At 46.9% G+C, this 26,455-nt stretch overlaps 10 protein-coding genes across 10 annotated transcripts; 5 read left to right on the top strand and 5 right to left on the bottom strand.

Moving 5' to 3' along the window:
- Nucleotides 1-842: 842 nt before the first annotated feature.
- F4822DRAFT_420453 (magnesium-dependent phosphatase-1) lies at nucleotides 843-2,048 on the top strand. The gene has a single exon (XM_051459704.1). It carries the CDS (start codon nucleotides 1,231-1,233, stop codon nucleotides 1,921-1,923), a length of 693 nt encoding a protein of 230 aa, XP_051309169.1. The 5' UTR covers nucleotides 843-1,230; the 3' UTR covers nucleotides 1,924-2,048.
- A 297-nt stretch (nucleotides 2,049-2,345) lies between these two features.
- Nucleotides 2,346-3,866, bottom strand: F4822DRAFT_434517 (CRAL/TRIO domain-containing protein; the record flags this gene model as incomplete). The annotated part of the gene is made up of 5 exons (XM_051462019.1): nucleotides 2,346-2,890; nucleotides 2,950-3,287; nucleotides 3,351-3,382; nucleotides 3,456-3,597; nucleotides 3,673-3,866. 5 exons carry the CDS (start codon nucleotides 3,864-3,866, stop codon nucleotides 2,346-2,348), a joined length of 1,251 nt encoding a protein of 416 aa, XP_051309170.1.
- Nucleotides 3,867-4,987: 1,121 nt separating this feature from the next.
- F4822DRAFT_76268 (FAD/NAD(P)-binding domain-containing protein) lies at nucleotides 4,988-7,411 on the top strand. Its single transcript, XM_051463937.1, has 2 exons — nucleotides 4,988-5,916; nucleotides 5,971-7,411. Exons 1-2 carry the CDS (start codon nucleotides 5,274-5,276, stop codon nucleotides 7,209-7,211), a joined length of 1,884 nt encoding a protein of 627 aa, XP_051309171.1. The 5' UTR covers nucleotides 4,988-5,273; the 3' UTR covers nucleotides 7,212-7,411.
- Nucleotides 7,412-7,610: 199 nt separating this feature from the next.
- On the top strand, nucleotides 7,611-12,575 carry F4822DRAFT_434519 (ABC transporter; the record flags this gene model as incomplete). The annotated part of the gene is made up of 13 exons (XM_051462020.1): nucleotides 7,611-7,760; nucleotides 7,814-8,345; nucleotides 8,408-8,634; nucleotides 8,688-8,967; nucleotides 9,020-9,966; nucleotides 10,013-10,175; nucleotides 10,227-10,469; nucleotides 10,519-10,717; nucleotides 10,773-10,844; nucleotides 10,894-10,944; nucleotides 10,994-11,058; nucleotides 11,109-11,808; nucleotides 11,870-12,575. 13 exons carry the CDS (start codon nucleotides 7,611-7,613, stop codon nucleotides 12,573-12,575), a joined length of 4,335 nt encoding a protein of 1,444 aa, XP_051309172.1.
- A 17-nt stretch (nucleotides 12,576-12,592) lies between these two features.
- Nucleotides 12,593-14,773, bottom strand: F4822DRAFT_76329 (cytochrome P450). Its single transcript, XM_051463938.1, has 3 exons — nucleotides 14,218-14,773; nucleotides 13,891-14,152; nucleotides 12,593-13,817 (listed from the first exon to the last, which is right to left on the bottom strand). The coding sequence occupies exons 1-3, from the start codon at nucleotides 14,293-14,295 to the stop codon at nucleotides 12,610-12,612; spliced, it is 1,548 nt and encodes a 515-aa protein (XP_051309173.1). The 5' UTR covers nucleotides 14,296-14,773; the 3' UTR covers nucleotides 12,593-12,609.
- A 10-nt stretch (nucleotides 14,774-14,783) lies between these two features.
- F4822DRAFT_420471 (uncharacterized protein) lies at nucleotides 14,784-16,054 on the bottom strand. Its single transcript, XM_051459705.1, has 2 exons — nucleotides 15,371-16,054; nucleotides 14,784-15,302 (listed from the first exon to the last, which is right to left on the bottom strand). Exons 1-2 carry the CDS (start codon nucleotides 15,803-15,805, stop codon nucleotides 14,919-14,921), a joined length of 819 nt encoding a protein of 272 aa, XP_051309174.1. The 5' UTR covers nucleotides 15,806-16,054; the 3' UTR covers nucleotides 14,784-14,918.
- A 2,280-nt stretch (nucleotides 16,055-18,334) lies between these two features.
- On the top strand, nucleotides 18,335-20,163 carry F4822DRAFT_76420 (tannase and feruloyl esterase-domain-containing protein). Its single transcript, XM_051463939.1, has 2 exons — nucleotides 18,335-19,233; nucleotides 19,346-20,163. The coding sequence occupies exons 1-2, from the start codon at nucleotides 18,627-18,629 to the stop codon at nucleotides 19,975-19,977; spliced, it is 1,239 nt and encodes a 412-aa protein (XP_051309175.1). The 5' UTR covers nucleotides 18,335-18,626; the 3' UTR covers nucleotides 19,978-20,163.
- Nucleotides 20,164-21,080: 917 nt separating this feature from the next.
- Nucleotides 21,081-23,068, top strand: F4822DRAFT_76583 (FAD/NAD(P)-binding domain-containing protein). The gene is made up of 5 exons (XM_051463940.1): nucleotides 21,081-21,311; nucleotides 21,372-21,503; nucleotides 21,560-22,283; nucleotides 22,338-22,392; nucleotides 22,465-23,068. Exons 1-5 carry the CDS (start codon nucleotides 21,309-21,311, stop codon nucleotides 22,709-22,711), a joined length of 1,161 nt encoding a protein of 386 aa, XP_051309176.1. The 5' UTR covers nucleotides 21,081-21,308; the 3' UTR covers nucleotides 22,712-23,068.
- A 112-nt stretch (nucleotides 23,069-23,180) lies between these two features.
- F4822DRAFT_76628 (Thioesterase/thiol ester dehydrase-isomerase) lies at nucleotides 23,181-25,005 on the bottom strand. Its single transcript, XM_051463942.1, has 4 exons — nucleotides 24,976-25,005; nucleotides 24,807-24,840; nucleotides 24,379-24,716; nucleotides 23,181-24,240 (listed from the first exon to the last, which is right to left on the bottom strand). Exons 3-4 carry the CDS (start codon nucleotides 24,685-24,687, stop codon nucleotides 23,425-23,427), a joined length of 1,125 nt encoding a protein of 374 aa, XP_051309177.1. The 5' UTR covers nucleotides 24,688-24,716; nucleotides 24,807-24,840; nucleotides 24,976-25,005; the 3' UTR covers nucleotides 23,181-23,424.
- Nucleotides 24,973-26,162, bottom strand: F4822DRAFT_76606 (uncharacterized protein). The gene is made up of 2 exons (XM_051463941.1): nucleotides 25,474-26,162; nucleotides 24,973-25,411 (listed from the first exon to the last, which is right to left on the bottom strand). Exons 1-2 carry the CDS (start codon nucleotides 25,965-25,967, stop codon nucleotides 25,099-25,101), a joined length of 807 nt encoding a protein of 268 aa, XP_051309178.1. The 5' UTR covers nucleotides 25,968-26,162; the 3' UTR covers nucleotides 24,973-25,098.
- Nucleotides 26,163-26,455: the final 293 nt, after the last annotated feature.

Consider the following 26,455-nt stretch of genomic DNA (forward strand, 5'->3'; position numbering starts at 1 on the left):
TGAGATATAAATGAAATTCACAAGAGGACTAGTCCTATGTTATATAGGAAATGGACTTATGAAACGGCTAAAGTCGGGGAATATAGGTGGAGGAGTCCGTCCTTTGGCATAGCGGCGAATCAATGTCCCCCCTCCTACTGTCACATACCGCCTATCGAATAGCGCTTACGTAGTGTAGCCACACGTACAAAGAGGCCTTGCTCTAGAAGCTAACCTCGTGGATGTGAGGTAGTTGGGTCTGCTATTGTTCGAAAGTTCCAAAAGCAAGCATCCCACAAGGCCAGGATGCGTAACAAGCTATCCACTGGGATCACACCCCCCAGCCGCGGCCCCGCATAGGCGATGGGTGGTGCTGCCTTGGGACAAAATCGGCAGTTCATATTTCGCTGATAGCTGTGGGGTTCGTCGCTCTGAAGAACCCGAACCACGAACGTCTGGGGACAAGCTATCCGAGCTAACACCCCCCTGGGCTGAGACCGGAGAACCACATGGTTTCCTCCGTGGGTCTCGATGCCAAGGTCCTAGCGTGAGTGATATGTGATTTGGTAATGTCCACGACGTTTGGATGTTGGTAGTTGAATTCTGCTTATTAGAGCTTAGAAATTCATCGGAGCTACGCCTCGGAGCAACGCATAATGCTCATGTAATAAATCCATTCGGCTCGTTGGTTTGTTAGGACCGAAATCGATGATGAGACATTTACGTATTTGTTTTTCTTTTCCCCCTTCCTTCTTTAATATACTAAAAGTTGGGGTATTGGAGATGTAACAATAGGTGAAAAAATAGGAGAGCACTCTATAATTGGGGAAATCTACACAGCTGGTAAGAAATAAATGACGTATATGCCGAGCTTATACGATTCGGGACGTAAGGTTCGAAGATGCTGGATCTCTGTGCGACACAACGTTAAGCAATACTAAGAAATATTTTAAATTGAAAATCGGCCATAATAATATGACCGCATGAGGAAATCCTTGTTAATCTAATCTGATCGAATCGTCGCCAATTGAATCAATTCTCACACGTGCGACCATACTCTGTTCATCACGCCGGTTTCGCTATAGTTACACTTGTTTTACACGCCTATCTTCTACTATAGTTCTAAGTCTTGGCCCCGAAATCGCACGATCATCACAAGCCACAGAAACGCCTCTTCTCGGCCCCTGTATATCTGAGTACATCCCACCGCCCCTCCATTCTATCAATAATACACCAAAAACCACGAGCAAGATGATGCCCAAAAAGCTCTCCAAACAACCAACCTTCCCAGGCAGTATACCAACATCAACTCTCTGCCCCGCCCCTCCCATTCTATCCGACGGCCTTCCACTCCCTCGCGCCGTGATCTTCGACCTCGACTACACGCTCTGGCCCTTCTGGGTCGACACCCACGTGTGCGCGCCCCTCCGCGCAGCCAACGCCGAGCGTTCAGCTGCCGTCGACCGAATCGGTGAGACCTTTACATTCTACACGGAAATACCTTCCGTACTACACGGACTCGCACGCGCAGGTGTGAAGATCGGTGTTGCGTCTAGGACACATGCACCAGATCTAGCACGGGAGCTGCTTAAGTTACTACTCGTTCCGCCTGCAAGCAGTGTATTAGACGATGGTAGTAACGCCGGTGGTACTGAGGGTGGGGGAAGTACAAGTGTAAGCGCGAATAAAAAAGACAAGCCAAAACGAGCGATCGAGTTCTTCGATGCCGGATTAGAGATCTATCCTAGCAGTAAAATACAACATTTCAAGGCGTTGGGGAAGAAGACAAGTATACCGCATAATGAGATGCTGTTCTTTGATGATGAGAGTCGGAATCGAGATACGGAGTCCTTGGGCGTTACGATGTGGTTGGTTAGGGATGGTGTTTCGTGGAATGAGGTTGTGGATGGAATTAAGGAGTGGAGGAGGCGGAAAGGGGTTTGATCGGTGTCCAATGCGATTATGGGACTGGATGGTTTTAAGTATATATCACCTGAAAAGTGCAACTAGAGTTTTAAGGGGACTTTCACGGTAGCATAGAGTATAGATCAAGAATCCGGCTAGCAGGAGTTTGGTGTTAAAATGATTATATTCAACCCGTACTTCGAAGCACCTATCCTATTTATGCCAAATCCCCTAGATGAAGAGTATACCATGTCCCATAATTATGCGCCAATGTGCTATCCTAATAGGATACTACACCAAATCATAGCCAGACATCCCATTAATCGATGCGATGGTATGTGTATAGCGTGGTCTTATGTACATTTAACAGCCTCTATGTCCAAAAATCGCGACAAGAATATCAAATTGCCGTTGCAGTGAGCGGCAACACTGCCTTATAAACAACGGAGTTGAGTCATTCTTTACTTATCGCCCTCGGCGATGGATAGCGCTGCTATGTTCGCGGTTGGAACTTCGCCGGTCAGAATGGGTTTCTCAGTAGGCGTCACGAAGCTTTCCCCACCTTCGGTTACGTCGTCGGTCTGAGATACGGTAGTAGAAACTAAAGTGTCTTCGGAAAGCTTAGGCGGGTAAGCTCTCGTGATAGTGCAAACACGTTCTCTTCGATCGGTCTCTCCCTTGCTGCCTACAGCAACGCACTCAAGTCGTTTACCGTCATCAATTGGTCGCCAGTACAAGGGTCCCGTAGGGAAACTAGTATAACCGTTTTCCCATTCGCATACTCGCTTAATCTCGTCGTCCCAAGCTGGCTCGTCGAAGAAGTCCCACTCTAATTCGCCGCCATAATTCTTTGGGATATCTTTCATATGCATGAAACTCGTTAAAACGGGCAGGATGTCGTGTTCTTGAAGGATAAATATCTTAGATACTGTTACAGGGTCAAACCAGCGTTTGATCCAACCCCATACTGTCGAGAAGAACATTGGAGCGCCAATGATGAAAATACCTTTGTTATGTTAGCATACACCTATGGCTAGCTTACGGTTTTAAAATTCGGGGACATACGGTCAAGAGTTTCGGGATAGTGTGCGGTTGCTAACTGGCTTGCCGCCTGCATATGGCTCTTCAAGTTCCAGAACATGCGCAAACTAACGTGGGAAATATCCACGATATTGGTACTGAGGGTGATCGGGGTAGCAGGGTGTGGGCGGTCGATACACTCGGAGGCTAACGGTTGGACAAATCTCGTCAAGTTCTCGTACAGCGCAAACAACTGTAGTAGCTTGGGTTGCGTCTTGCCATCCGTCTTCGCCCTGCTATAGGTCGTTTCGGTCGACTTTTCATACTTGGATACCGCGTGGGAATCGAGATGTCGGATTTGGAACACGTAAATAGGGATACCTCTGGATTCAAACCCGTCAGCTTATTTGGTGTCGTTGTGTTCACTACGAATATGTATTACGTACCGCTTATCACGTCGCCCGGTAAATCGAGGATACTACGTCGGTAAAAAAATGTCTATAGTAAGTGCTCTGCACCTAGATATTACGGATCGTTCGGATATAACATACAAGCTTTCTTGTCGCTTCAAACGAATCGATATCGATCGTATCATAGAGGACATCGATCTGGTTTGCGCTACGGAATTTCTCGGTGTCGCTGAACTGCACGAAAGCGTCCGCTGGAACCCATTTTCTCGCTCGGAGGTATCGGCTACGATTTTGACGATCAGTACTACGTTTGACTTTCAACTTGTCACGATAAAAGCGGTTTTAGTTGTCTACGCACAGAAGTGTGGGATCGTCGTGAGACGGCGGATTACCCGGCTTATATAGGTCCTTCTCTTCTAGAAGTGTTTTGAACTCTACTAAAGCTTGCTCTTCATGCTCGGTTAGGTGGCCAAGGTGCCCGCTCGGATAGCCATGCTCGACAGCGCCCGTTGAAGGGACTCTGTGCATGGAAGAACCAGAATGCTTCGTCATTGGTGGCGGTTGTTTATCGAGTATAATTAAGACGAAAGAGGGTATATTTACAAATGCAACAGCAGCCAGGTATGTGCAAATCTGGACTGGCCGTCTGGCTGAGCTGTGTATGGTATTGGCTGTCAAGGGAGAGAAAGGCGGTAACCGAAGCCTTACTTTTTAGAAAGCGTTTTGCGAAAGTTCCTCTTCCTTTTCCTTTTTTTTCAAGGGTTGAAGGGCTGAGAGATCCGATCCCTGTCTTCCCTCCCAGCTAATGCAGCTTTACATAAGATTCAATTGGTGGGTCTACATATATGTATGATCCAGCTATGATCTTATGAATGTAGATTGATGATTTCATCCAATAAAATCTAGGGGTTACGGCGCCCATGTGCAATATAATTAGCGCTTATTCCTTGCGGGTACCTAGGTAGCTACCCGTGTACGCTGATGCAAGTTTACTCCATGGAGCTCTATACGGAGCCCCACGCCAGTATATTATCACCATACATATATGCAGCTTCCCTGAATATTGCGTTTGGCTTTTGCTTTTCGAAGTTGCACATGTGTACTACCTACCGAGTTGTTCGGATTGGTCTCAAATTTTCAATTTATACTGTGAACGAGATTAAATTTATTGACCTTATAAATTTATGTGCCTTCCCAAAAAGCAATGTTCGCGTTACCAACTATAGGTACATTTCATCCACGATCAACGTTGAAATATCTCATACATGCCCGTCTATCGACTCCATACATGTATGTATGGTGCTTACATACCCAGGTGCCGAGACATGTAGGTCAAATATCAGAAATAAGAATATGATATATCAAGATAAGGATGCGTTTAGGTGACATCGAATACAACTCGACATGAAGCCCCTCTCTGGTGGCGTACTATACCTCGGGGTATACACTAACGAATTGCTGTGGACCCTCTGAAAAGCCGCCATGGACAGTGACGAGCATCGCCGTGGGCGTTGGTTACAGGATTAAACTGCAAGGGAGAACGCCTCAGCAAAAGGACCCTTCTACAAACCGCTGATTGGTTTTGGAATATATTCGTATCAGTAACTCACAAAAAGGAATTACGAATACGCCCACTTCCTTGATCGGTGTCCATTGCCTTTCAAGTTGTTGAGGTATAGTCTAAATGCAACTTCGGTGACGATTTATACTCATTTTGTCGATCTCCCCATTGCTTCAAGTGGTGTGATCTCGCGAACACGTCCTACCTGCACTACGTATACGACATACACCACAACGTGCGGGGATCTAATAGCCGTCTAAGTTACCGTGCTAATCACCAAGAAGCTGTCTTAAAACTCGAGGATTTCGATCTATCTCTGTTCTAACTTTGGCCTTATTGTACTCTACTCTGTTCTCTTCTGTCTAGTACTCTATTTACTCTTCTAAACATATTTAAATATGTCAGCACAAGCCGCAGTTTCTCCTAGTCAAGGAGCCGTCCCCGGCTCCGTGGACATCCCCGTCGCACCTTGGCCAGTAACTGCTACCAAGTATGAGGGCGTAGATGCCCCCGCAGTAACTTCCAAAATATTGGAGTCTATAAACGATTCCCTTCCAAAACATGATCACAAAACAATTGCAAATCTCTTCCTTGATAATGGCTATTGGCGGGACCATCTCGCCCTGACTTGGGATTTCCGTACTATGAAGGGAAGGGATAAGATTGCTTCATTCCTTGACGAGGGCCATCACTTGAAAAGTATTCGGTCCGACCGCGACTACCCAGCAAAGAACGCCGGGCCGGAGTTAGCTCCATTCCGGATGGATGGATCCGTTCAAGGGATACAGTCCTTTTTACGCATCAGTACCGAGTATGGTTCTGGTCCCGGTTTCATCCGTCTTATTCAAGACGATGCCGGCGAATGGAAAATATGGACTATTTACACCACAATGAATGAACTTCGCAACTACCCAGAACCAGTTGGCCGTCTTAGAGCCAATGGTGTTACCCATGGAGTGAACCCCAATCGGAGAAATTGGTACGACAGAAGGCAATCGGAGTTCAGTTTCGAAACTGGCGATCCGGATGTACTTATCATCGGTAAGTCCTGACTTCCTGGGTATCAAAAGTCGGCCGTAACTTACCTGTCATAAGGTGGTGGACAAGCTGGGCTTGCGTTACATGCCCGATTGAAGATGCTTGGTGTTCCCACACTCGCAATTGACTCGAGTGAGAGCATCGGCGATAACTGGAGGAGACGCTATCCCCAGCTCGTGCTCCATGACCCGGTATGGTATGATCATATGCCGTACATTGAATTTCCAAAAGCCTGGCCCGTTTTTACGCCGGCGGCTAAGTTGGCCAACTTTTTGAAGTCGTATGCTGAAATGCTCGAGCTCAATGTGTGGAATAACACGACCATCGCGTATAGTACTTGGGACGAGAAAAAGAAGCAATGGGATGTAGTCCTTAAACAAAAGAAGGATGGGAATACTGAAGTTCGCGTGATGCACCCGAAACACATCGTCCAAGCTACGGGTCATTCTGGTAAAAAGAACTACCCGCATTTCAAGGGGATGGAAAATTTCAAGGGCGACACTCTCTGCCATTCCTCTGAATTTCGAGGCGCTAAGAAGAATAGTGAGGGAAGAAAAGCAGTTGTGATCGGTGCATGCAATTCCGCCCTCGACATCGCTCAAGACTTCTACGAAAACGGATATGATGTGACCGTCATTCAGAGGTCATCGACCACGCTCATGAGTAGCAAAGCGGCGGCGTCGATGCTTGGTGCTTTATACAGTGAGGATAGCCCTCCGCTTGAGATATCCGACGTACTCGCGTGGGCGAACCCAGGTGAAGTGAATAAGGCAATTCATGCCGATTTCAACGAGCTCCAGGAAAACATTGACAAGGATATTATTCAAGGCTTAAACAAAGCCGGCTTTAAAACCAATCGTGGACCATCAAACGGCGGTCTCTTCGTCAAGTATTTCCAATGTGGAGGCGGATACTATATTGACGTAGGTGCCTCGCAGCCGATTATTGAAGGCGCAATCAAGGTCAAGCACGGCGTCGGCGTTTCTGAGATCTTGCCGCACGGCGTAAAACTCGAAGACGGAACGGAGTTGGAAGCGGATGAGATTGTCTGCGCGACAGGATACCAGAATATGAAAACCGCCACGGAAGCGATATTTGGGGAGGATGTTGCGAATAATATCTCCACTGTATGGGGCTACGATGAAGAGGGTGAGACGAGAGTAATGTGGAGGCCTACGGGTCAACCTGGACTTTGGATTTTCGGGGGCAACTTGGCTATGTGTCGGTATTATTCTCAACTTGTCGCTGTTCAGATCAAAGCGCAGCTAGAAGGGTTTTCCAACCCGATTAAATCTTAAGGTAAGTCGGGTATGTGTACGTATACAGTGTAAACGCCGCTGGATGAAGTCGTTATTGTCAATCCTTCCAAGGAATCCCTAGACCACTTGTGGGATTAGTGCCCCTTAAACTGAACCAATCATTGCGGTACGCAAGACGAGGATTCACCCAATTTAGGAAAGAACATAATATTTTCGGAATAGTTAAGTAATCCAATACGAGATATGTTTCTCTATTGCTCGACTCGGACAAATTGCGTGATATCCAATTGGGGGCGGGCGATCGGGAGGTGCGCACAGTCCTGATAACGCCTATTACAGCGCCTATCATGCTGACCGAATCTTTTTCTACTTTACAACTATTGCTATAGAAGCCTGATTGTATTATAATCCTCGGCCCTAGAGCGCGCCTTTTCTAAAATGGCTCGCATTGCGAGCTCTGTGGATACGATCGCCAATTTTTCAATTGTACTTTCAAGTTTGTTTATATGTTTATCCTCATTGCGAATTTGGTTTTTACGTAGAGCACCACCGGCCGTCATCTCCGGGTTCCAAGGGTGGGCCAAGACGGTAAGCTGCGTTTAACACCGCGATATAGCGAGTTGAAATTAACAATATGCTAGGTGTTTTCAATTCTTCTTGCCCTGTCGAGTTTGGGGCGTCTTGCTACTGTAGAGAATTCTACGATTAATGGGGGCGATTTGCATGTCGCTTCTCAGGCTCTAGAATTTGTCGCCGCTCTAAACCTTTGCGCCTTATCATGGATTGAGCATCATCGAAGTTTCTACCCGTCACACCTGATTATCCTATATCTCATTGCATCCCTCATTCGAGATGGTGCTGAGATACCGTGGTCATTTTTGGGGTCACACGATCGGCTCGTGGATGACCCGGTCTTGGCACGAGTAGTCCTTGAAGTGGCTTTACTTGCTACCGAGAGCCTTCAAAAGACGTATATCGAGGGGTCACTCTATGAAGGTGTATCGCTCGAGGAGAGGTCTAGTGTTCTAGACAGAGTGTTTTTCTGGTGGATCAATCCGGTCCTGCTCGAAGGATACCGTAATGTCCTTTTAAACAGTGATCTGCCTTCAATTGATTCGAAACTCTTGTCGAAACCTGTCCGAGTTGCAGCCTTACGTGCTTGGGATCAAAGAGGTAGGCAATTGAACTTGCATCTTTGTAAAACGAATGAAAATTGATGGTCAAATGACATATAGCAAGGCCCGAGACCAGCATGACGCTTCCAAAAGTTTTACTAGCCTGTCTCAAGAAACCATTTTCGCTTGCGATACCTGCACGGCTCTTTCTTACATTCTTCCGGTATTCGCAACCAATAATTATACGTCAGGCTATCGTATATGTCACTGGTACTGCATTGAGAGATCAGACATGGACTGGACATGGCCTTGTTATAACGGCTATTGTTATCTATGTCGGGTTAGCTGTAAGTCAGGCATAGTTGCCAAGCGACAGCATAGATACTAAACGCGCGTATAGATCTCGACTACGATTTACCGACACTCTCTTAACAGATTAAGAACAATGATCCGAGCTTCTCTCATAGCATTGATCCATGATAAGACGATGAATTCGTATGCAGACACATTAAGCGAAGGGAAGGTCTTGACGCTGGCTAGCACCGACGTAGACGCTCTCGACACGATCGGCGAGATGTTCCACGAAACTTGGGGGCAGGTTCTCGAGGTCGTCATTGGTATCGTAATGTTGACTTGGGAAGTCGGTTGGCTGGCTCCTGTGCCTCTTTTCATCATTTTCCGTAAGTGAAAGTACATTTGCTCGATTGTTGCATAATCAATTAATATTCTTAGTATGTTCTCGCATGAGCCAATACGTTGCGAAAAATCTACGATCGAGAATGGGTAGCTGGAATGATGCGACCCAAGCTCGGATATCCATGACGAGCGCTACAGTCGGAGCTATTAAAAACATCAAAATGCTCGGCTTACAGGACGCCATCTCCGCTCGTATTGAGCAGCTTCGCCAGAATGAACTTCACACGGCTAGTGGAGTCCGTTGGATGATGGTAGCTTATAACGCCTCGGCGAATGCGAATGGGATGTTCGCTCCAGTCATCACACTTGTGCTCTATGCCATACTGGCGAAGCTGAAGGACGGTGGATTGGACACCGAGACGGCTTTCACGACGATCGCGATTCTGAGTATGGTCACGCATCCGGCAAACATGGTGATGACCATCATCCCTCGGGTTATCGCTTCATTCTCTAGTTTTGAGAGAATCCAAAGCTTTCTTCTTCAACCATCACGCCGAGATTATAGAGCCGAGCTTGCTAGATCGAAAGCGACTTCCGAATCCGAAACTGGTAACGGCGACGTTGATAATTCGCATCGAGCTATCCATATAGAAAACCTCTCTGTCGGCGAAACACGTCATTCCCTGGACGAGATGAATTTGAATGTCCGGCAAGGCTCATTTGTCATTTGTTCAGGCGCGACAGCGACTGGCAAGACGATTTTTGCGCGTTCTATCTTAAGTGAAATTTCTTCGGTCGGAATGGTGGCGGTATCCTCCAAGCGTATTGGATATTGTTCTCAAATACCTTGGTTACCAAATGATAGCATTAAACAGGTTATTGTGGGTTTTAATAATGATTCCGACGTTACCGGCCAAGAGTGGTATGCGACTGTTGTCAACGCCTGCTGTCTTACCCAGGACATCGACGCGCTTCCAAGCGGGGATGAGACACTCGTTGGAAGTAAAGGGATTAACCTTTCTGGAGGCCAGCGACAGAGACTAGTAAGTAAAAACACCATCCCATATGGATTGACTTTAACGAATTTAGGCTCTTGCGCGTGCGGTGTTCGCTCGAACAGATATACTTATTTTGGACGACCCGTTCAGCGCCCTTGACGGCAGAACAGAGAAGCATATCGTTAAGAACCTATTTGGGGCCGAAGGTCTTCTTAAGAGACTTGGAACTACCGTATTTCTTATTAGCAACTCTAGTAAGTATACTGCGATCAACCTTGGTTTTCGGAGTTAACAATTCGGCCAAGCCGAATACTTTCACCTATCAGACGAAATAATTGTTCTGGAACATGGGCATATTAAAGAGCGGGGAAGATGGGACGAGTTAACCTCTCGAGATCCTGAAGTGTCGAAAATAATACTCAGCGAGGATGGTGCCCGCGAGAGCAAAGCCGCTGTGCCTGATACCGCTAACCCGTTATTCGGGCAGGGTAGAAATGGCGATATACTTGCCGACTCGAAGCGGAAGACGGGGGATTCCGCCCTTTACAGTAAGGTCAAAGATCACAGAACTGAAGATGAGAGTCTAACGGCGCCTAGATTATTATATAAATGCAGCTGGGGTTGTGAATTTTGCGTTCTTGCTTATTTGCAATGCGTCCTGCTCCTTTTTCGTCACTTTTCCTCAGTACTGGCTGAAAATGTGGACCGATTCAAAATCAAACGATGAATGGATATATATTGGCGGGTATATCGCCTTGGCTCTTATCTCGTGGTTTTCTACGAACGGAATAATGTGGTGAGTTGACAGAACGATCTAACTCGCGATGAAATGAAGCTGATGTCCATAACAGGTCAACCGTGATTCGAGTTGCCCCCCATTCGGGGTTTGCATTACACTCTAAGCTGCTAAAAACCATTACTTGGTATACACCATATTGACACTGGAAGAGATAAATAAGCTAATGAATAAAGTGCACCCTTACTGTATTTCTCTCGAACCGATAACGGGTCTATCCTCAACCGGTATGTATGGGCCTTACTTATTGATGGTGGCAGGGCTCATATTTCTTAGATTCAGCCAAGACCTCGTGCTTGTAGACAGAAAACTCCCGTCTGCAGTGGCGTCAATGGGGACCCGTGGGTTGAATCTACATTTCATTCTAAAAAATGCGCTAACAATTCCGTAGAAGTCTTCAAGCTTCTAACCCAGCTTATTTTGCTATTCGTGGCCCAGAAATTTCTCACCGTCACCTTACCCATATGTTTTGCGATCGTATATATCGTCCAGAAAATATACCTTCGAACATCGCGACAACTGCGACTCCTAGAATTGGAATCGAAGTCCGCAGTTTTGATTGACTTTTTGGAAACGGTGGATGGATTGACTACAATCCGTGCGTTCGCGGGACAACTTAAAGCAGAAGCAGAACATCTTCGCTCCCTCGATGAATCGCAGAAGCCTTTCTATCTCCTTCTATGCCTTCAATGTTGGCTTAGGATCGTTCTAGACTTACTTGTAGTAGGAATAGCTGTTGGTGTAATTGCTCTTGCCGTCGCTCTTAGGAACACGACCACGGGTGGACAAGTCGGTGTCGCACTGAATATTGTGTTGATCGCCAACACCACATTACTCCGGTTAGTTGAATCGTGGACCGACTTGGAAATATCTCTTGGGGCTGTCTCCAGGATTAAGAGCCTCGAAGAAGAGGTACATGGTGAAGATTTACCGTCCGAAGTCAATGCCACTCCCGAGGCTTGGCCTTCTTCTGGCTCGATCGAATTTTGGGATGTTACGGCATCGTATAACATCGAAAATACAGCCCTTGAAAATATATCTTTGCGAATTGAACCGGGACAGAAAGTTGTCATTTGCGGTCGAACTGGAAGGTGAGTGCTTTATCTGCGTTTTCGGAATTGGATGGCATAACACTGACTTCGCTTCCTATAGTGGCAAGAGCTCATTACTACTCACACTTCTTAGGCTACTAGATATAAAATCGGGTTCAATCATAGTAGACGACATAAATATTGGTCTGGTGCCTCGTTCAATAGTGCGCGAACATTGCTTCGTCACTGTGCCTCAGGAACCTCTACTTTTCAATCAAGAGACTCTTCGATTTAATGTGGACCCGACGGAAACTCTCTCAAACGATACTATTATTGAAATTCTTTCCAAGGTTCATCTATGGCACCATTTTATCCACATTATAGATCAAAAGGAGTTGCATGATGTTGATATTGGCACCCATCCAATTCTCGATCGAACTCTAGTGTCGCTTCCCCCTCTCTCGGTGGGGCAAGGTCAACTTTTAGCACTCGCACGAGCGTTGCTTCAGGTGTATGCCCTCAGCAACTTGGGATCAAAGCCGATCATCCTACTTGACGAGGCAACCTCTTCCCTCGATTCGCGAACCGAGGAGTTGATTCTCGATATTGTCCATAAAGAACTCACCGGAAAAGGACACACGGTGGTCATGGTTGCCCATAGAGTTGGTGCAGCGGTATCGCATTTAAGAAAAGGGTTAGATATCGTGATTTGGATGAAAGATGGGAAGATCGAGAAAGTAGGAGAATTGAGTGATGTGATGGGTCAAACGGAGCAGGCGACGGCTAATCGCATTAGTGAAGAAGAAGAGACGAGCGATGAACGATGACCACGATTTCGGTTGTGTCGCACAGCCATCCATCTTAAGTTGATTTCGAAGACAAATCCCTCGCCACCAATTTAACAAGCAACGGCCTTCGATACCAGATAATGAACACCTTCTGATCAAACCAATCCCTACTCTCGGACATAAGCTCTAGGTCAAACTGCCAAATAAGCCGAGCTAGAACCATGCGCAGTTCGAAACGTGCCAGATTCATCCCGATACAATCCATAGGTCCATAACCAAACGGGCGCACCATCTCCCGATTGTCATTTTCATATTGAGGATCGGTCCCCAACCATCGCTCCGGAATAAACTTTTCGGCCTCCTTGAAATGGGACTCATCGCGATACGCCGAATACGCCGTGAAACCGACAAATGTCCCTTCGGGAATGAAGGTACCGAGTATGTTACACCCTCCGGCCGGCACGTAACGTCTTATGTGCCCAGGAACCGCGGTATACAGTCTCATCGACTCATCAAGGACGGCGAGGAAATACTTATTAGTAGCTAGAGCAGATGGGTTAATCTCATCCACCGATTTATACGTCGTGCGGATTTCCTGCTTCGCTTTGGCCATCGCATCTGGATGTTGGAGTAGAAAGAGAATACAACCCGATAACGTCGTGGCAATCGTTTCACTCCCGGCTAGCATCGTCTGGGAGGCTGTGGGATAGATTTCGTTCCTATCGGCCGCAGTAAATGGGGCCTTCCTATCCTGACTGAGGAGGAATGATATGAAATCGGGTCGATTCGTAATTGTATTCAATCTGCAATCAACCAAGGATTTGATCGTGTCGGCATGGGCTTTTTGTCGCTGTTTAATGTGATTGGGCGTCAGGATCCTAAGTAAGGAAGCGAGCGGTGGCGCGATCCTCTCAAAAGCCATGTTGAGCACTATTGCCTCGAACCGCGAGAAGAGATCGGATACAAGTGGGTGGTAGCGCGAGCTCTCAACGCATCCGAACACGTCGCTTCCGAACATTATGTCTCCGATGACGTCGAAGGTGACGAAGTCGAACCATTGGGATAAATCGACGGGCTCTCCGGTCTTTGCCTTTTTAGTGAAGCTATTCATTAGGCCATTGATGTATTGCATAACTATGGGTTCTTGCTCGCGGAGCGCTCTGTCAGAGAATGCGGGGTTGAAGTGATGGCGCTTCCGAGCATGCTCTTCGCCCTCAGCGTTGAAAACTCCGAGGGCTCCATATGCGTCCATGTCCGGGCCTGCAGGCAGGTTACGTGACACTATTGAGGCACATGTTATTAGCATGGTTCTATTCAATGGGTCGGATTGGAATGAAGCCGAGAAATGGCTCACAGTAAGATCCACCTGGTGTAACGTGATGCCCGTAGATAGCCTTCCAGGCTTCCGGGCCCGTATAGGATACATCATTTGGCGCGATTCTCACAACATGTCCGTACTTTTGGTGAAGCTTGGCTAGTATGTAGGTCTCTCGGCCCCGAACTTGCTGCCAACGGTAGGGAAACTCGGTTGTTCGATACAGAAATGGACCAGGAAGAGAAGCAAGGGGGTGGAAGTAAGCGTTGTATACCAACTTGTATATCGTTGTCGTAATTATCTACCACCTTGTAAGTTCCTTTCCCCCCAAAGCTAGAATGTTATTCGATAGGGGGAAGACCGTACAAGAGCAAAGCATGCTACGAAAGCCTTCGTCGCGGTTATTTCAAGGTCTAGGCCTTGGAGTGCGGATGCGAGGTACATCTTGGAATGGGGGGATTTCAGAGAATACACTGTCTTCTGAACTGTCCAAGAATCCGGTTCGTCCGGAATTTCGCCTCTTCAAATATTAGCTGTCGTTGGCTATCTGTACGTGATCTATCACCAGCTTCAATAATATGACTTCACGGCCAGTGCCGTTCATCCATCTGTGTTGCAATCGCTCATCTTCATCTTGCATATGGGGGATTTTCCCGACTTTGAGGAGGATTGGTACTGTACGAAAGGACCGAGCTTTATCACACATTGTTGGCCAATGGTGGTTTGGTTTTGAAGCCTCAGTCATCATTCGGTTACATGGCAGCCTGTATCTAGGCCGGCCACAACCGGGCGTATGCTTCCACACTGCCCGTATTATAGCGCCTTCCCCAATAGGTTATAGAAGGGTATGATTATGAGATTACTGGGCGTCAGAATATCGTCGCTTCCTACACTAAATATTCAGCTCCCCCACCATTTGACGTATATATACGAGGGAATTGGGTTAGCTTGTCATATATCATTTATTTTCGCGAAACTGAAAAAGCAAGCGCAAGCTTTCTTATCTATCTGGATAACTGATCGGTCACCTGTGTGACTTCATCCTGACCGAGTTTAAATCATCGAGATTAGTCGAGTAGAGCTGGTCCACGGCGCAACGCTCGTGCAGCTGCTAGTGATGTCCCATTCGTCGACGTGTTGTACGTGCATGTCGACCAGTCATCAATCCGAGTCTCACCCCAGGCATTCTTAATTGCGCGATCAGGAATACACTCTTCCCAGACGATACCAAAGTCGTACGTCAAACCGTGGGTCAATTTTCCAGTGCCTTTGCCCGTCTTATCGCTTGTTGTCGCGGTGAGCGTAAATGCGAGCTTCGTCTTAACATCACCAGTTCCCTCACCACCATCCATACAGGTTGACCACTCCAAGTGAGAGCTATTGCCGCTTGCCTTGAAATCATCGTCGAAGTTTCCATCGCCTCCAATTGTTGTCGCAGCCGTATTGTCGATCTGTGTATTTGTAAACGCCAATGTCTATCATCCCCACCAAGGGCATAGGTACAAAGCAGGCTACTTACCATAGTGGACATGGATACGTTCCAGATATCGGGTGGCGCTCTTCCGGGGTTTAGCTTGCGATTCTCATATCTGAAAACCGAATTGGCTGTCAATTGGTAGAGCTGGACACCGTCGGTCGCATTCAAGTGGCCGCTGTAAGTTACATCACCAATAGCGAAACGGTACTTATACCACCAGGAAGTAAACTCGACTGTGAATTGACATGAAGCTATCTCGTCGGTCCTTCCGTGGCCTTCGGTACCGAACTGCATGTTGGAAAGTTCGAGTCGGAGGGTGTTCGGCAGGAAGGTGAGGTTGATATTCTGACCAGGAGCGCATTGAACCGGAGTGTCGGATACAATACCCAAGACAACCGGGAATTGCGGAGGCGGCGGATCTGCCGCGACAGCGGACAACGCAAGGGAAAGACCCGCGATAAGGCTTGCTATCTTCATATTGGCGTTGTCTCGGAACCGGCAACCGATAACGAATGTTTAAAGTTGGGTGTTGAAGATCGGAAGGTATCAACGGGTGATAAACCACGTAGATGGTAGCGAAAGGTGACAGCTATTAAATAGTAAATAGATTTAAAGTCGTATGTATAAGTTAACCTAAATAAATACCTAAATAGATTAAATGGAACGAGTCAGGGAATCTTTGTTTGTCCCTTCCCTAAAATTAGTTCCCGCCGGGATCGATCGCAGTTGCATCTTTCCCTTCCATTTATCCCCTACGCCTGCAGTTTCTCTTCATCAACCTTCTAGACTCGGACAGACCGGGTAATTGCGATGAAAGAGCATCCCAGGAGACCGGGGAAAAAGAGGTTTTCTGGCTGCCACCTTCTTCGCTAATGATAAGATCTCCATGATGATCAACGTCTAGCTGCATATCAATTACCGGAAGTGAGGTTCTAGATACATCGCCTTCCCCTTTTAGGAATTCAACATCTTCAACCTTTGTATGTAAGCAACAGGGGTAATGCTAGCGCCAGGTACAGTCATTTATTTATAAATCTAACAGGTATCGCAATACGTCGTATGTCCATCCCAACTTTCTACTTAATTTTATAAGATATTCGATGATGAAGCCTGGTGATGATAATTACAACTCGGAATATGACACATGGCATGAGTGAGTTATTTGATCCCGAGAAGATGATGTTTGGATGATAATTGCGAAACCACCGCTTATGCTACCAAGGGCTATTCACAACCGGCTTAAGTTAGAATATTTTGTGATGATGATACACAAAAAAACAAACAACGTAACCACGGACACCATCGGATGACAAGAAAAACATTGCCGGCAGTCAACGTGTCTTTTTAGATGCAGTGGCACGTGGTCCGACTCGTTCTAGACCAGCGACGATATCGGTGGTACTGTGTGTAAACGGGGCCATATCCGAAAAAGCGTGGTATCCAAAAATAACGGCGAATAACTCCGCGTTAATACAGGTATTCAGTATTTTCGGGGTTTCATAAATACCTACCTAAGGTACCTGAGAACTCTTTCTTTAACGATGACCAGTTTTTTTTTTTTTTCAATTACTTAGAATAGGCATGTTAATGCTGTTGATGTTTACGATGGTAAATGGGACCTCTCAGCTACCATTATCTTCTACAATTCACACGATATCTCGTAATTGCTTATGTAAGTTTAGCATAGCTACCATCGCATCCGATACAACACAACGCCATCTACTATTGTCATCAGCTTTGCGAAATAGGCCCCAACAAAATATGTTCTCAGATATCGCTTATAGCCGTGCTTATTAAGTTTAAGTATATAGCCCAATTGTGGGACAAATTCTCTATATGGCCGATGAGGTCATAACCATCTTTACATCATTTAAATACCTTCGTGTCTTGGAGGAGTACTTAGGTACTTACCTGCCATGCACCAGATATAGTATTCTGTGTTTCATACGGGGGTACACTAACACAAAAGCTTAAATGTTACGTGGTATTTCAGCTGCTAAAACAAAGGATTACTATACGAGTCAGACACATACAATTGACGATTGTACGAATTACTCGATCGATCGGTGTTTGTTGGCAAAGCTCCGGTTCCGAGAGCCCCGCATCCGGAGACGGAATTTGAATTCGGTGTTTCGCGAATTACCTAAGGTAATCGGGCCCTTTCGAGTAACAGAAGCTGAAAGAGTGCGTCATAGCTTTTAGTAATTTTTTTGAGCCATTTTGGTCGTATGAAATCCGAAAGGTAGGTTCCCGGTAAGCCCACGAGGACATGGATGTTTTGGATAATGCGGAGAAGGGCTGCATAATAAAATCTCCAATACCCCGGATTGGATCTTTGGTAATAGGTAGGGTTACATAGCCCGATGGATTTGTTCACGTTGCCTAGTTCATGTTGCTAGCATGCTCGCAAATAAGAAGCTGCTATGTGTTTGCTCTAAACGAACAAAGAACTCTTCTCCGTTCTGTTGGAGTAATATTCCACATTCGGCAGTCTTCTTACTGGATGTAGTTCAAAAGAGGCTTGGTAAATGACCAGGTAATCGTGACTGTTGGAACGCGGGAAGAACCACAAAGTTGAATATCTTGGTTTTAGTGGGTGTGTAACAGAGATTACCAAGGTAATTCGGCATCGGGGCGGCAAGGGAGGAGAAGGAGTCCAAACTACCTAGGTAGTACGGCACTACCCGCAACAGTATCCACCTATTCCGGCGCATGCCTGCAATCAGGGGGCTCAGGAAGGAATATGAAATTGTGAGTCGCCTAACGTCATAGCCGCCTATGGAGCTGGACTCTGCGAGGTGTGATCAAAGACATCTGGGGTAATGCAAGGGGGAAGGTGCTGGAGGTAGGTCCTGAAGAATACAAAGAGGCTTTGAAGGTCGAGCTTCATGTGACAAAGAAAGCTCCGAAGCTGGCCCCGAAGACGAGAATGTAAGCCCAATCGAAGCTGATGCCACTCTGCATATCAGCGCGACGTGTTAGAGCTAACAGATACCTCGCACGCCCTCACTTCGGCGAATCTACCAAGGTAGCGGGGGATGTTACCGAAGGACCTTAACGTCTTCTTAGCGCCGGATCCTAACACAAGCCGTGCTAGAAATAACCTATACGAAAAGCGTACCTAGTCGTCAGCTGACGGAGGAATGTAGGTGGACAGGAAGCTCGCTTTCAGGACCCCAATGTTCAAGCTCTTATAGCCTACCAGTTAACTTATAAGTATGACAGCTCCTTCAGGTTGGAGTTATGTCGGTTATTGGTAGGGCCGTGTTATTAAATTACTTTTAGCCGAATTATCCAAATGGCCATCTTAACAGTCCCAGTCTTCTGGGCCCTGATAAGCCTTTTTACATGCTCAGTTTATAGTGTTCCGTCTGCAAAGCAACCTCGCCAATCTGCGGGGTGTACTGCAGATTACTTTAACAGCATCATTCCTACTGGCGCCTCGATCGAATCGGTGCAGCATATCACCTCGGGGTCTTTCTCGGAGAGCGGGGACATAGGTTATCCGTCGATCGCCTCCGGGCTTCCACCTCTTTGTGCGGTTATCGTTAAGAATGAGACGGAAAATTTCCGCTTCGGATTATTTCTCCCAGATAATTGGAACTCGAAGCTTCTTGTCGTAGGGAGTTATTCATTCCTCGGTGGAATAAACTGGCTCGACATGGGGCCAGGAGCACAATTTGGTATGGCTAGCCTGTCAACTGATACGGGACATAGCTCTGGCCAAGGGGACTTGACATGGCCAACTACCGATCAGCTTAGGGTTAACTGGGCCTGGCAGGCCTTGGAGGGCTCTATCATCCTTGGCAAGTCGCTCATCCAAAGCTTCTACAACGACAAGTCTATCGCCTATTCGTACTTCAGCGGTTGTTCGACTGGTGGTCGTCAGGGACTTAAGCAAATCCGTAAGTGATATTCGATACTCCTTTCAATTGCACGAGAACTCATCGCTCCTATCATCCCGTTGCCTTTTCTTTCGTCCAAAGGATGATGCTAATAATAACATTGGTTTCGTAGAGAGAAACCCATATTTTTTTGATGGGGCTCTCATTGGAGCTCCTGCGTGGGACACGATGGGCTTGATGCCTTGGATTTCGGCCCAAGCGACATGGAACCTTCCAGAGGATGCTCCGGGTAGCATCAGCGACGTCAACCTGTTCTCGCGCCTCCAGCAGGAAGTATTGAAACAGTGTGACTCTCTTGATGGGGTGCAAGACAACATAATTAGCTCGCCGGCAGCTTGCAGAGCCAATTTCGACATTAATCAGATTAACTGCGACGTGACGACGAATAAGACGTATTGCTGGACTCAGGCGCAAATCGATACGGCGCAGAAGATATATAGCGATTATGTCACCTCGACTGGGAACTTCGTGTATAAGGGAGCGGAGTACGGTTCTGAAGACACGTGGTCGACTTTCCTCTTTCCTGCCGACAGCCCAACCAGTACGAGTAATGTAAGGCGGGTATTCGATGCGGAATACGAACGAACATTTATGGGCTACGGCGCCGATTGGCAGATAACTTCATACAACGACTCGGTGGTCTACGATGCCAGGACACGCGATCAAAACTCGGTGCAGGCTACCGCGGATAAGTATGACCTTGGTAGTTTCAGGAACAAGGGGAAAATAAGTACGTACAATTAAAATAGCCTTTCTCTTAAACCATGATACAGTTCTCGACATTGTGGTCGCTCACAACCTGCAATGGCTAACATCTTGTACTGCAGTCATGTATGCAGGTCTCGCAGATGCCGTGGTGCCTGTGCAACATACGGACCTGTACTATAATAGAACGGTCGATGCTATGGGGAACATTGACGACTTCTTTCGATATTTCCAGATTCCGGGTATGGCCCACTGTTGGGGTACACCGAACAACGTCAAAGCCCCATGGATGATTGGTGGTGCTGGCCAAGCAGCGCAGAGACCTCCTTATAATTCTGGCGCTTCAGTCCCGCTGGGTAATAACGATACCCGCCATGATGCTCTGAAAGCGTTGATGGATTGGGTTGAGAATGGAAATGCAGTTTCTCAAATCATTGCGACGGAGTTCAATTTCACGGACGCATCGCTTCAGACAATTGTCACATATAGACAGCGACCTCTTTGTGTATATCCTCAGACGGCGAAATGGGATGGTGAAGGGTCTCAAAACGACGCGTCTAGTTGGCAGTGTTCGTAAGGGCTCAGGGCTTAGAGCTTAGAGACAAAGAGATGAACGAAAGACATGGAGGGGTAATAATGATTCTGGGGTAGGAGGAAGTATTAGAATTATTACCTAATTGATTACATAACAGATGCTTGCGTAATCTTCTATCTAGGGTTGAGCTTAGGTCAGCGTCCGTCCATTCAGGGTTAGGGTTATAAGTTTATTATCAACCCTAATCACACGCACCCTAACCCTTGAGTCAACCGCCACGATCCCCAAAACATGCGCTGTAATTCAGCATTCTTCAGTACCTAGGTACTTACCGCCCTGTAATTACAACAAACCGGAGGTTGCTTTGGCCGTTTGGTAAAGTACAAGGTTCACCCTCCCGTACAACCTACTCCAACAATCGCAGACACGGCACTGCATAACCGAAATATTGTTCTTATACCTAACGAGAATCCTCTTCTTGGCGTCCAATATTATTAAGACATGGAGCTACGGGTCGCCAACCCAGGTATCTCGGATACCCAAGTAGGTATAACGAGGGTCATTCATGGAATTGCTTACTTGGTGGTACGCCATACGGTCCAGCTGGCTTATTCAGTCTTGATGCTACCCAAGTCCCGAAGGTGAATTATCCGGGAAGCGGGGGAGCACTTGCAGAGGATTAACTCCAGTTTCCTCTCGCCTCGTGCATGCCTAGAACACGAATTGAGTCTTTTTATCGATTGACTATGTGATTAAGATACTTAGAAACCGATGATACGAACCTATTTAGATTGGGGGGATTGAATTGTCAGCAACACCGGAGAAGCCGCCAAATATGGTGCGTCGCATTGCGGATCCCAGTGGCCACGGGCGTAACTGACAGAAAGAAACATATTAGCCTCCTCAGTCAGATATTCACTTAGATGTTATTGTGATAGGTGCTGGTATAAGTGGTCTAGCGGCCGCCATAGAAACCGCGTTGTCCGGTCACCATGTGGTCGTGTTTGAGGCGGCGGGCGGACTCCACGAGGTAAGGTCCACATACTATTTCTTAGAATTTTCTAATGCGCATGCACGTCACTGCAGATAGGAGCGGGTATAATAATAACTCCAAATTCATCACGCATACTGAAGCGATGGGGTCTCTCGGACAGCTTATGGGCGTCGACAACTGAGTCTGCGCCCCTCGCAATCCGCAGCTACACTGGTAGGCTATTGGTCTCGGATGGAGACTTTTGTAAGACATTGAAGGAGAGATACAATGCGCCTTTCGCCTTTTTACACCGTATCGACCTACAAACAGCACTTTACGCGCGGGCTAAAGAACTCGGTGTGGGTTTTCAATTCGGGACGAGGATTAGCAACGTGAACTTTGAGACAGGAGAAATTATAAGTCAATCGGGCGTAAAGACACGAGGAGACCTAGTCATTGCTGCCGATGGCTTGTGGTCGCTTTGTCGAGCACACTTCCTTCCTAGGGACTTCGAGGGTGTCCCGAGACCAACAGGCGACTTAGCATATCGGGTAGTCCTGACTTTAGATCGAATAGAGGACCCGGAATTGAGGGAATGGATTGCCAATCCGAGAATGTCCATGTGGATTGGTCCGAAATCACATGTTGTTGGATATTCGCTGCGAAAGGGGACTGAGTTAAACCTTGTCTTGGTAACTCCGGATGACCTTCCAGCAGACGTCAGCCGACAAGCAGGCTCCGCTGATGAGATGAGGGCGCTTTTTAAGAACTGGGACCCGATCTTGAATAGGTTCCTAGCATGCGTTCATTCAGTAAAAAAGTGGAAATTAATACATCGTAAGTTTCTTCCCATGCCTGTAGCGTAAGCTAGTGTCTAATGAGGGGTTATAGGAAAGGAAATGCGAAGATGGATTCACACTTCTGAGAATAGCAACTTCGTTTTCGTGTAAGTCTTCAATACTCAATCCAAGCGGCTCTTGATCGTATTCAATTCCAACTAACCAACTAACACTGTAAGTGGCGATTCCTGCCACCCCATGCTACCCTATATGGCCCAAGGGGCCAATTCGGCGATAGAAGATGGCGCGGTGATTGGCCGTTTGCTCCTGCATATCCAGACAAAATATCAAATAGGAAAAGCATTGGGAATGTATGAGCAACTTCGAAAGCCGCGAGGTGACGCAATCGTGAAGGAGACTTTTAGACAGGTATCCCGCCACACAGCCACTCATTCTCGTAGAAGCACCGCTGATATCCGTGAATGAAATTAGCGTGAAGTATTCCACATGGCTGATGGCCCTCAGCAACATGCGAGAGACGAATTACTCATATCCCAAACAGATAAATCGACCAAGGAGGCTCCTTTCCCAATCCGCTGGTGTTGTCCTCAGGTTCAACCATGGTTATTCGGTTATGATGCTTGCGCGGAAGTCGATAAGGCTGTTGGTGAGGATCCTTTCGTTACCGAGAAGGATGAAAATGCAGATTTGAGTCATGACGACAGTGGCATTGCTTTACAAAGCCAGTAGGATCTCAACCTAAGCACGTCTAGCCCAGTCTAGATTAATCGGATCGATAATCGGGGTAGTACAAAGGTCAAAAGCAAGAATTGAACATATCAGATGAAGGTATAAACTACCAATGCGCCAAAACGCCGTGCGAAAATACAGTGTGGTGGCGTATTGTACTGTACTACTGGAATTATAGAAGGGTAGGCGCTGAAGGCCTCTGTATATATAGGGAGCTTTAGCGCATACTCCGCTAAAGAATTAGTGGTCATATTTACCTACGAAACGCCACCACACCATGAATATACACTGTATTATGGCGCATTGGCAGTTTTATATTAAGTCAGCGCACCGTAGTACGCGACCCGGTGGACGATGGTGATGCTGAAAACATCGTTAAAAACATCACCTCCTTAATTTGCACCAGAAATCCATTAAGATCTAGTAGTCTTTAATCGAGGGTATCCGGCTTATAACCTCTCCTTCTCATTGGGTTTCCGTTGGCGCTGTATTATGCCATCTTGATATCCCGTAGCCACATGAATGCCTTTAGGGCTCCAAATTTTACTTTCAATGATTCCCCTCCCAGCCTCAACCCTAGGAAAGCAAGCCTCTTGAATCCACCATTCATCCTCACCATAAGACATAACCGCATCCTCGGAATTGACATGAACGACCAAAGTACAGCTGAGGCTGGCTGCGCGACCAAAATCGTACCCAAAACCCACATGATGTCCTATCATGAGTAACCCATTCCGATCCGATTCATAAGCATGGAGGCCAATATGAACATCTGGCTCGTCAGCTGGTAGAGGAGCGAGAAGTCGATATAATAAGAGTTCTCGGCGTTCGTAAAGGGGCTTTCCCTCGTTAAATGGGGTTAAATCGACCTTCTTCATGTCTAGTGCCGGAAAGGTACCAGGATTCCGCACTGGAAATTGCTCTACTACTTTAGCGATATCGACATGTGGTGCTGGGGGCCATGCTGAGGGCGGGCGCGAATTCAAAATATCTGTAAAGCGTGTTTGTGGTGGCAGTTCCTGAGCTATGTGCTGTGAAGGCACGGACGGCCTAAAAGACACCAAGGCATTAAAACAGATGGGGCCGAGGGGCTGGTCGGCGTCCATTAATGGGAAGTGATCTCCTAGAGTATTCACGCTTGATGATGAAGGCTGTTGCGCTGTGACGAAGAAATTGGGAAAAGCTGGATTTGCTGAGATGTTTGTCACGTTGTATATAAATGGCCTATCTGTGAAGCCCGCTTCCGAGAAGTATCCATGGATAGTCTATAGTTGTCAGCAAGTCATAATTCAGACTGTGGTGGGATACGCTCGATTCTACACTATACCTCACCCCGTCACATCTCACTCTAGATTCTCCCGGGATCTTCACCTAGGTACAAGGGAGGATAAAACGGTGCTTACATGAATGCCGGATTTCCTTCGGGAAGCACCCGTTTGCGATGCCTGTATCTCCGCAAGGGCTTTTGAAGCAGCTACACCCGCCTGACCATAAACGTGTCCACCGTATGCCACCTGTTTGCTAAATTGACCGGGTGGTGGTGCATCTTTTGGAGTTATTGTTTCGCTTGCAATTAGGACATCACCATTGGGGGACCAGGCTTTGCGCTGGCTCATGTATCGCTTGACAATCTTCCCGTTCTCGATCTTGTCAGGGAGTGGGGCCAAGCTCATAAGCTCTTGGGGCGAAAGACGTGGCGGATTTGAAGCCATGTTGATGTGAAAATCAACAAGAGTGTCACCTATCAATCATGGACGGAGTGTTAGGCGAGTGAAGGTTGAATCGGGGTTTAATATGCAAATGTGAAGAAATACAGAATGTGGAAACGAACGATTTCTCAATCTGAGTTACACGATACACGAATACTAGGCAAATCAGTATAACCTCGGCATGTAACATACCAGGGAGTTTCCTAAATAGTATTTAGCTCTAGCGCATTTACCCCGGTCGTCGCAGTGAGTACTCGCTATAAATATAGGGAGCTATCCACTAACGCTCACTTGTGTCGTCCTCTTTACCCAGCGTAAAGCTGCAAGTTTACGCTGAATAATCCACCCAAAATGATATCCCTCCAGGAATACTTAATATAGGTATGTCTCAGCTATCGGAGTTATTTCTCGGTTTCACGCAAACGGCGGCAGAGTCGTCCCCGCTGGAACTGCCCGCTTCCACAAATCCGTTTCCCTGAATTGTTTATGCCACTCGACTAAAGTCGGAGGAAGAAGATACAATCTTTCCTTCTCGTATACCCGCCCTAGGAACGGTAACACATGTGCGTCAAGCACCGTCGGTTCGGGTCCGAAGATGTAGGTAAGCTTATCCTTTTCGTCCGGGCGTTTCTCCATAAGTGCAACAATCTTGGCGCAGAAAGCTCGCGTGCGGTTCTCAGCTTCCGCGAGATCTTCCTCGGAATGGTTGTCTGCCCAAACTGATATCCTATCAAGAGCTATCAACAAATGTCTAGCACATAGCACAACATAAGACAGGGCAATACTCACTTCGACTCCTTATACTTCAAAGCCTTCCTGTAGGCGTCGGATATATCCGGTCGTTGACTCTGCTCGCGAAGCCACGCTACGCTAGTGGTAGGGAATGTCGTCTGGGTTCCGAACGTCAATAGCTTGTAGCTAATCTGATGCAGCTCATCGAGCAGTTCCTCAATGACTTGCTTATGCCGAGATGGAAGTAGGCTCGGGTACCAATCAGCAATATACAAGGAAATATCGACGCTCTCGGGCATAGGCTTGCCGAGGACTTTGTCGTTGACTAAGACGGGAACGACACCTTCTGGGTTGACGTTGAGTAAGTAAAACTCGCTCAATTGCTCGCGGCCTTTATGGCTGATGTCGATGATCTTCCTGTCTATTTTCATGTCCGGTCGTCCTTCAGGTGGCGATCCGCGCAACTCGTAAGTCATCTGTACCATGATGGCGCAGATTGAGTACGTGGAAGAGTAGAGAGTAAAGGGTGTTGAAAGATCTTTGGATGCCATGGTAGGATTCAATGAGACGATGCTGAGTTCCAGTAAGTTAATTCAATTCTGATGGAAACCCACCTTATATATCTTTTTAATTCGAAGAATCAAACGGAGCCTCCCAGGAGATACTTGATTTACAACACTATTATTTCATCACTTTACAGACAGTCAACCTTGATATCCCCTTGTGGTATATTAACTCCCCGATAACTAACGCTATTGGTTCATAAAGTGTGCTATGGGATTGATGAATATAGCGCTAGCCCGCTGTAGCATGGTGAGGAATCATAATTTCCACACTCAGTTTTAAACCGCGAACCTCCGACATCTCGGCGAGTATCTTCCCCGACATTACTTCATTACAAATCCATGAGTCTCTTGCCGGTGAGCGAGTTGAAAATGCGACACGATCTTGAATGTAAGCTAACTTAACACGCTCCTACAATGTTCACCCTTGGATATCCATGGTGACTCGTCGGGCGGGGCATGTAATACTATGCAAT

The sequence above is a fragment of the Hypoxylon trugodes genome (assembly GCF_022578975.1).
Source record: "Hypoxylon trugodes strain CBS 135444 unplaced genomic scaffold F4822scaffold_11, whole genome shotgun sequence".
NCBI classification, from domain to species: Eukaryota; Fungi; Ascomycota; class Sordariomycetes; order Xylariales; family Hypoxylaceae; genus Hypoxylon; species Hypoxylon trugodes.

Bases quoted from the DNA above. Each gene is read 5' to 3' on its own strand.
- F4822DRAFT_420453 (XM_051459704.1), top strand. From the start codon at position 1,231: ATGATGCCCAAAAAGCTCTCCAAACAACCAACCTTCCCAGGCAGTATA.
- F4822DRAFT_76268 (XM_051463937.1), top strand. From the start codon at position 5,274: ATGTCAGCACAAGCCGCAGTTTCTCCTAGTCAAGGAGCCGTCCCCGGC. The intron at 5,917-5,970 runs GTAAGTCCTGAC...ACCTGTCATAAG, and splicing joins TCCGGATGTACTTATCATCG to GTGGTGGACAAGCTGGGCTT.
- F4822DRAFT_76329 (XM_051463938.1), bottom strand. From the start codon at position 14,295: ATGTACCTCGCATCCGCACTCCAAGGCCTAGACCTTGAAATAACCGCG. The intron at 14,153-14,217 runs GTACGGTCTTCC...ACAAGGTGGTAG, and splicing joins TCGTAGCATGCTTTGCTCTT to ATAATTACGACAACGATATA. The intron at 13,818-13,890 runs GTGAGCCATTTC...GTGCCTCAATAG, and splicing joins TACACCAGGTGGATCTTACT to TGTCACGTAACCTGCCTGCA.
- F4822DRAFT_420471 (XM_051459705.1), bottom strand. From the start codon at position 15,805: ATGAAGATAGCAAGCCTTATCGCGGGTCTTTCCCTTGCGTTGTCCGCT. The intron at 15,303-15,370 runs GTAAGTAGCCTG...ACAAATACACAG, and splicing joins ACGTATCCATGTCCACTATG to ATCGACAATACGGCTGCGAC.
- F4822DRAFT_76420 (XM_051463939.1), top strand. From the start codon at position 18,627: ATGGCCATCTTAACAGTCCCAGTCTTCTGGGCCCTGATAAGCCTTTTT. The intron at 19,234-19,345 runs GTAAGTGATATT...TTGGTTTCGTAG, and splicing joins TCAGGGACTTAAGCAAATCC to AGAGAAACCCATATTTTTTT.
- F4822DRAFT_76583 (XM_051463940.1), top strand. The intron at 22,284-22,337 runs GTAAGTTTCTTC...GAGGGGTTATAG, and splicing joins AAAGTGGAAATTAATACATC to GAAAGGAAATGCGAAGATGG. The intron at 22,393-22,464 runs GTAAGTCTTCAA...TAACACTGTAAG, and splicing joins AATAGCAACTTCGTTTTCGT to TGGCGATTCCTGCCACCCCA.
- F4822DRAFT_76628 (XM_051463942.1), bottom strand. From the start codon at position 24,687: ATGGCTTCAAATCCGCCACGTCTTTCGCCCCAAGAGCTTATGAGCTTG. The intron at 24,241-24,378 runs GTAAGCACCGTT...TGACAACTATAG, and splicing joins GAAGGAAATCCGGCATTCAT to ACTATCCATGGATACTTCTC.
- F4822DRAFT_76606 (XM_051463941.1), bottom strand. From the start codon at position 25,967: ATGGCATCCAAAGATCTTTCAACACCCTTTACTCTCTACTCTTCCACG. The intron at 25,412-25,473 runs GTGAGTATTGCC...AGCTCTTGATAG, and splicing joins TTGAAGTATAAGGAGTCGAA to GATATCAGTTTGGGCAGACA.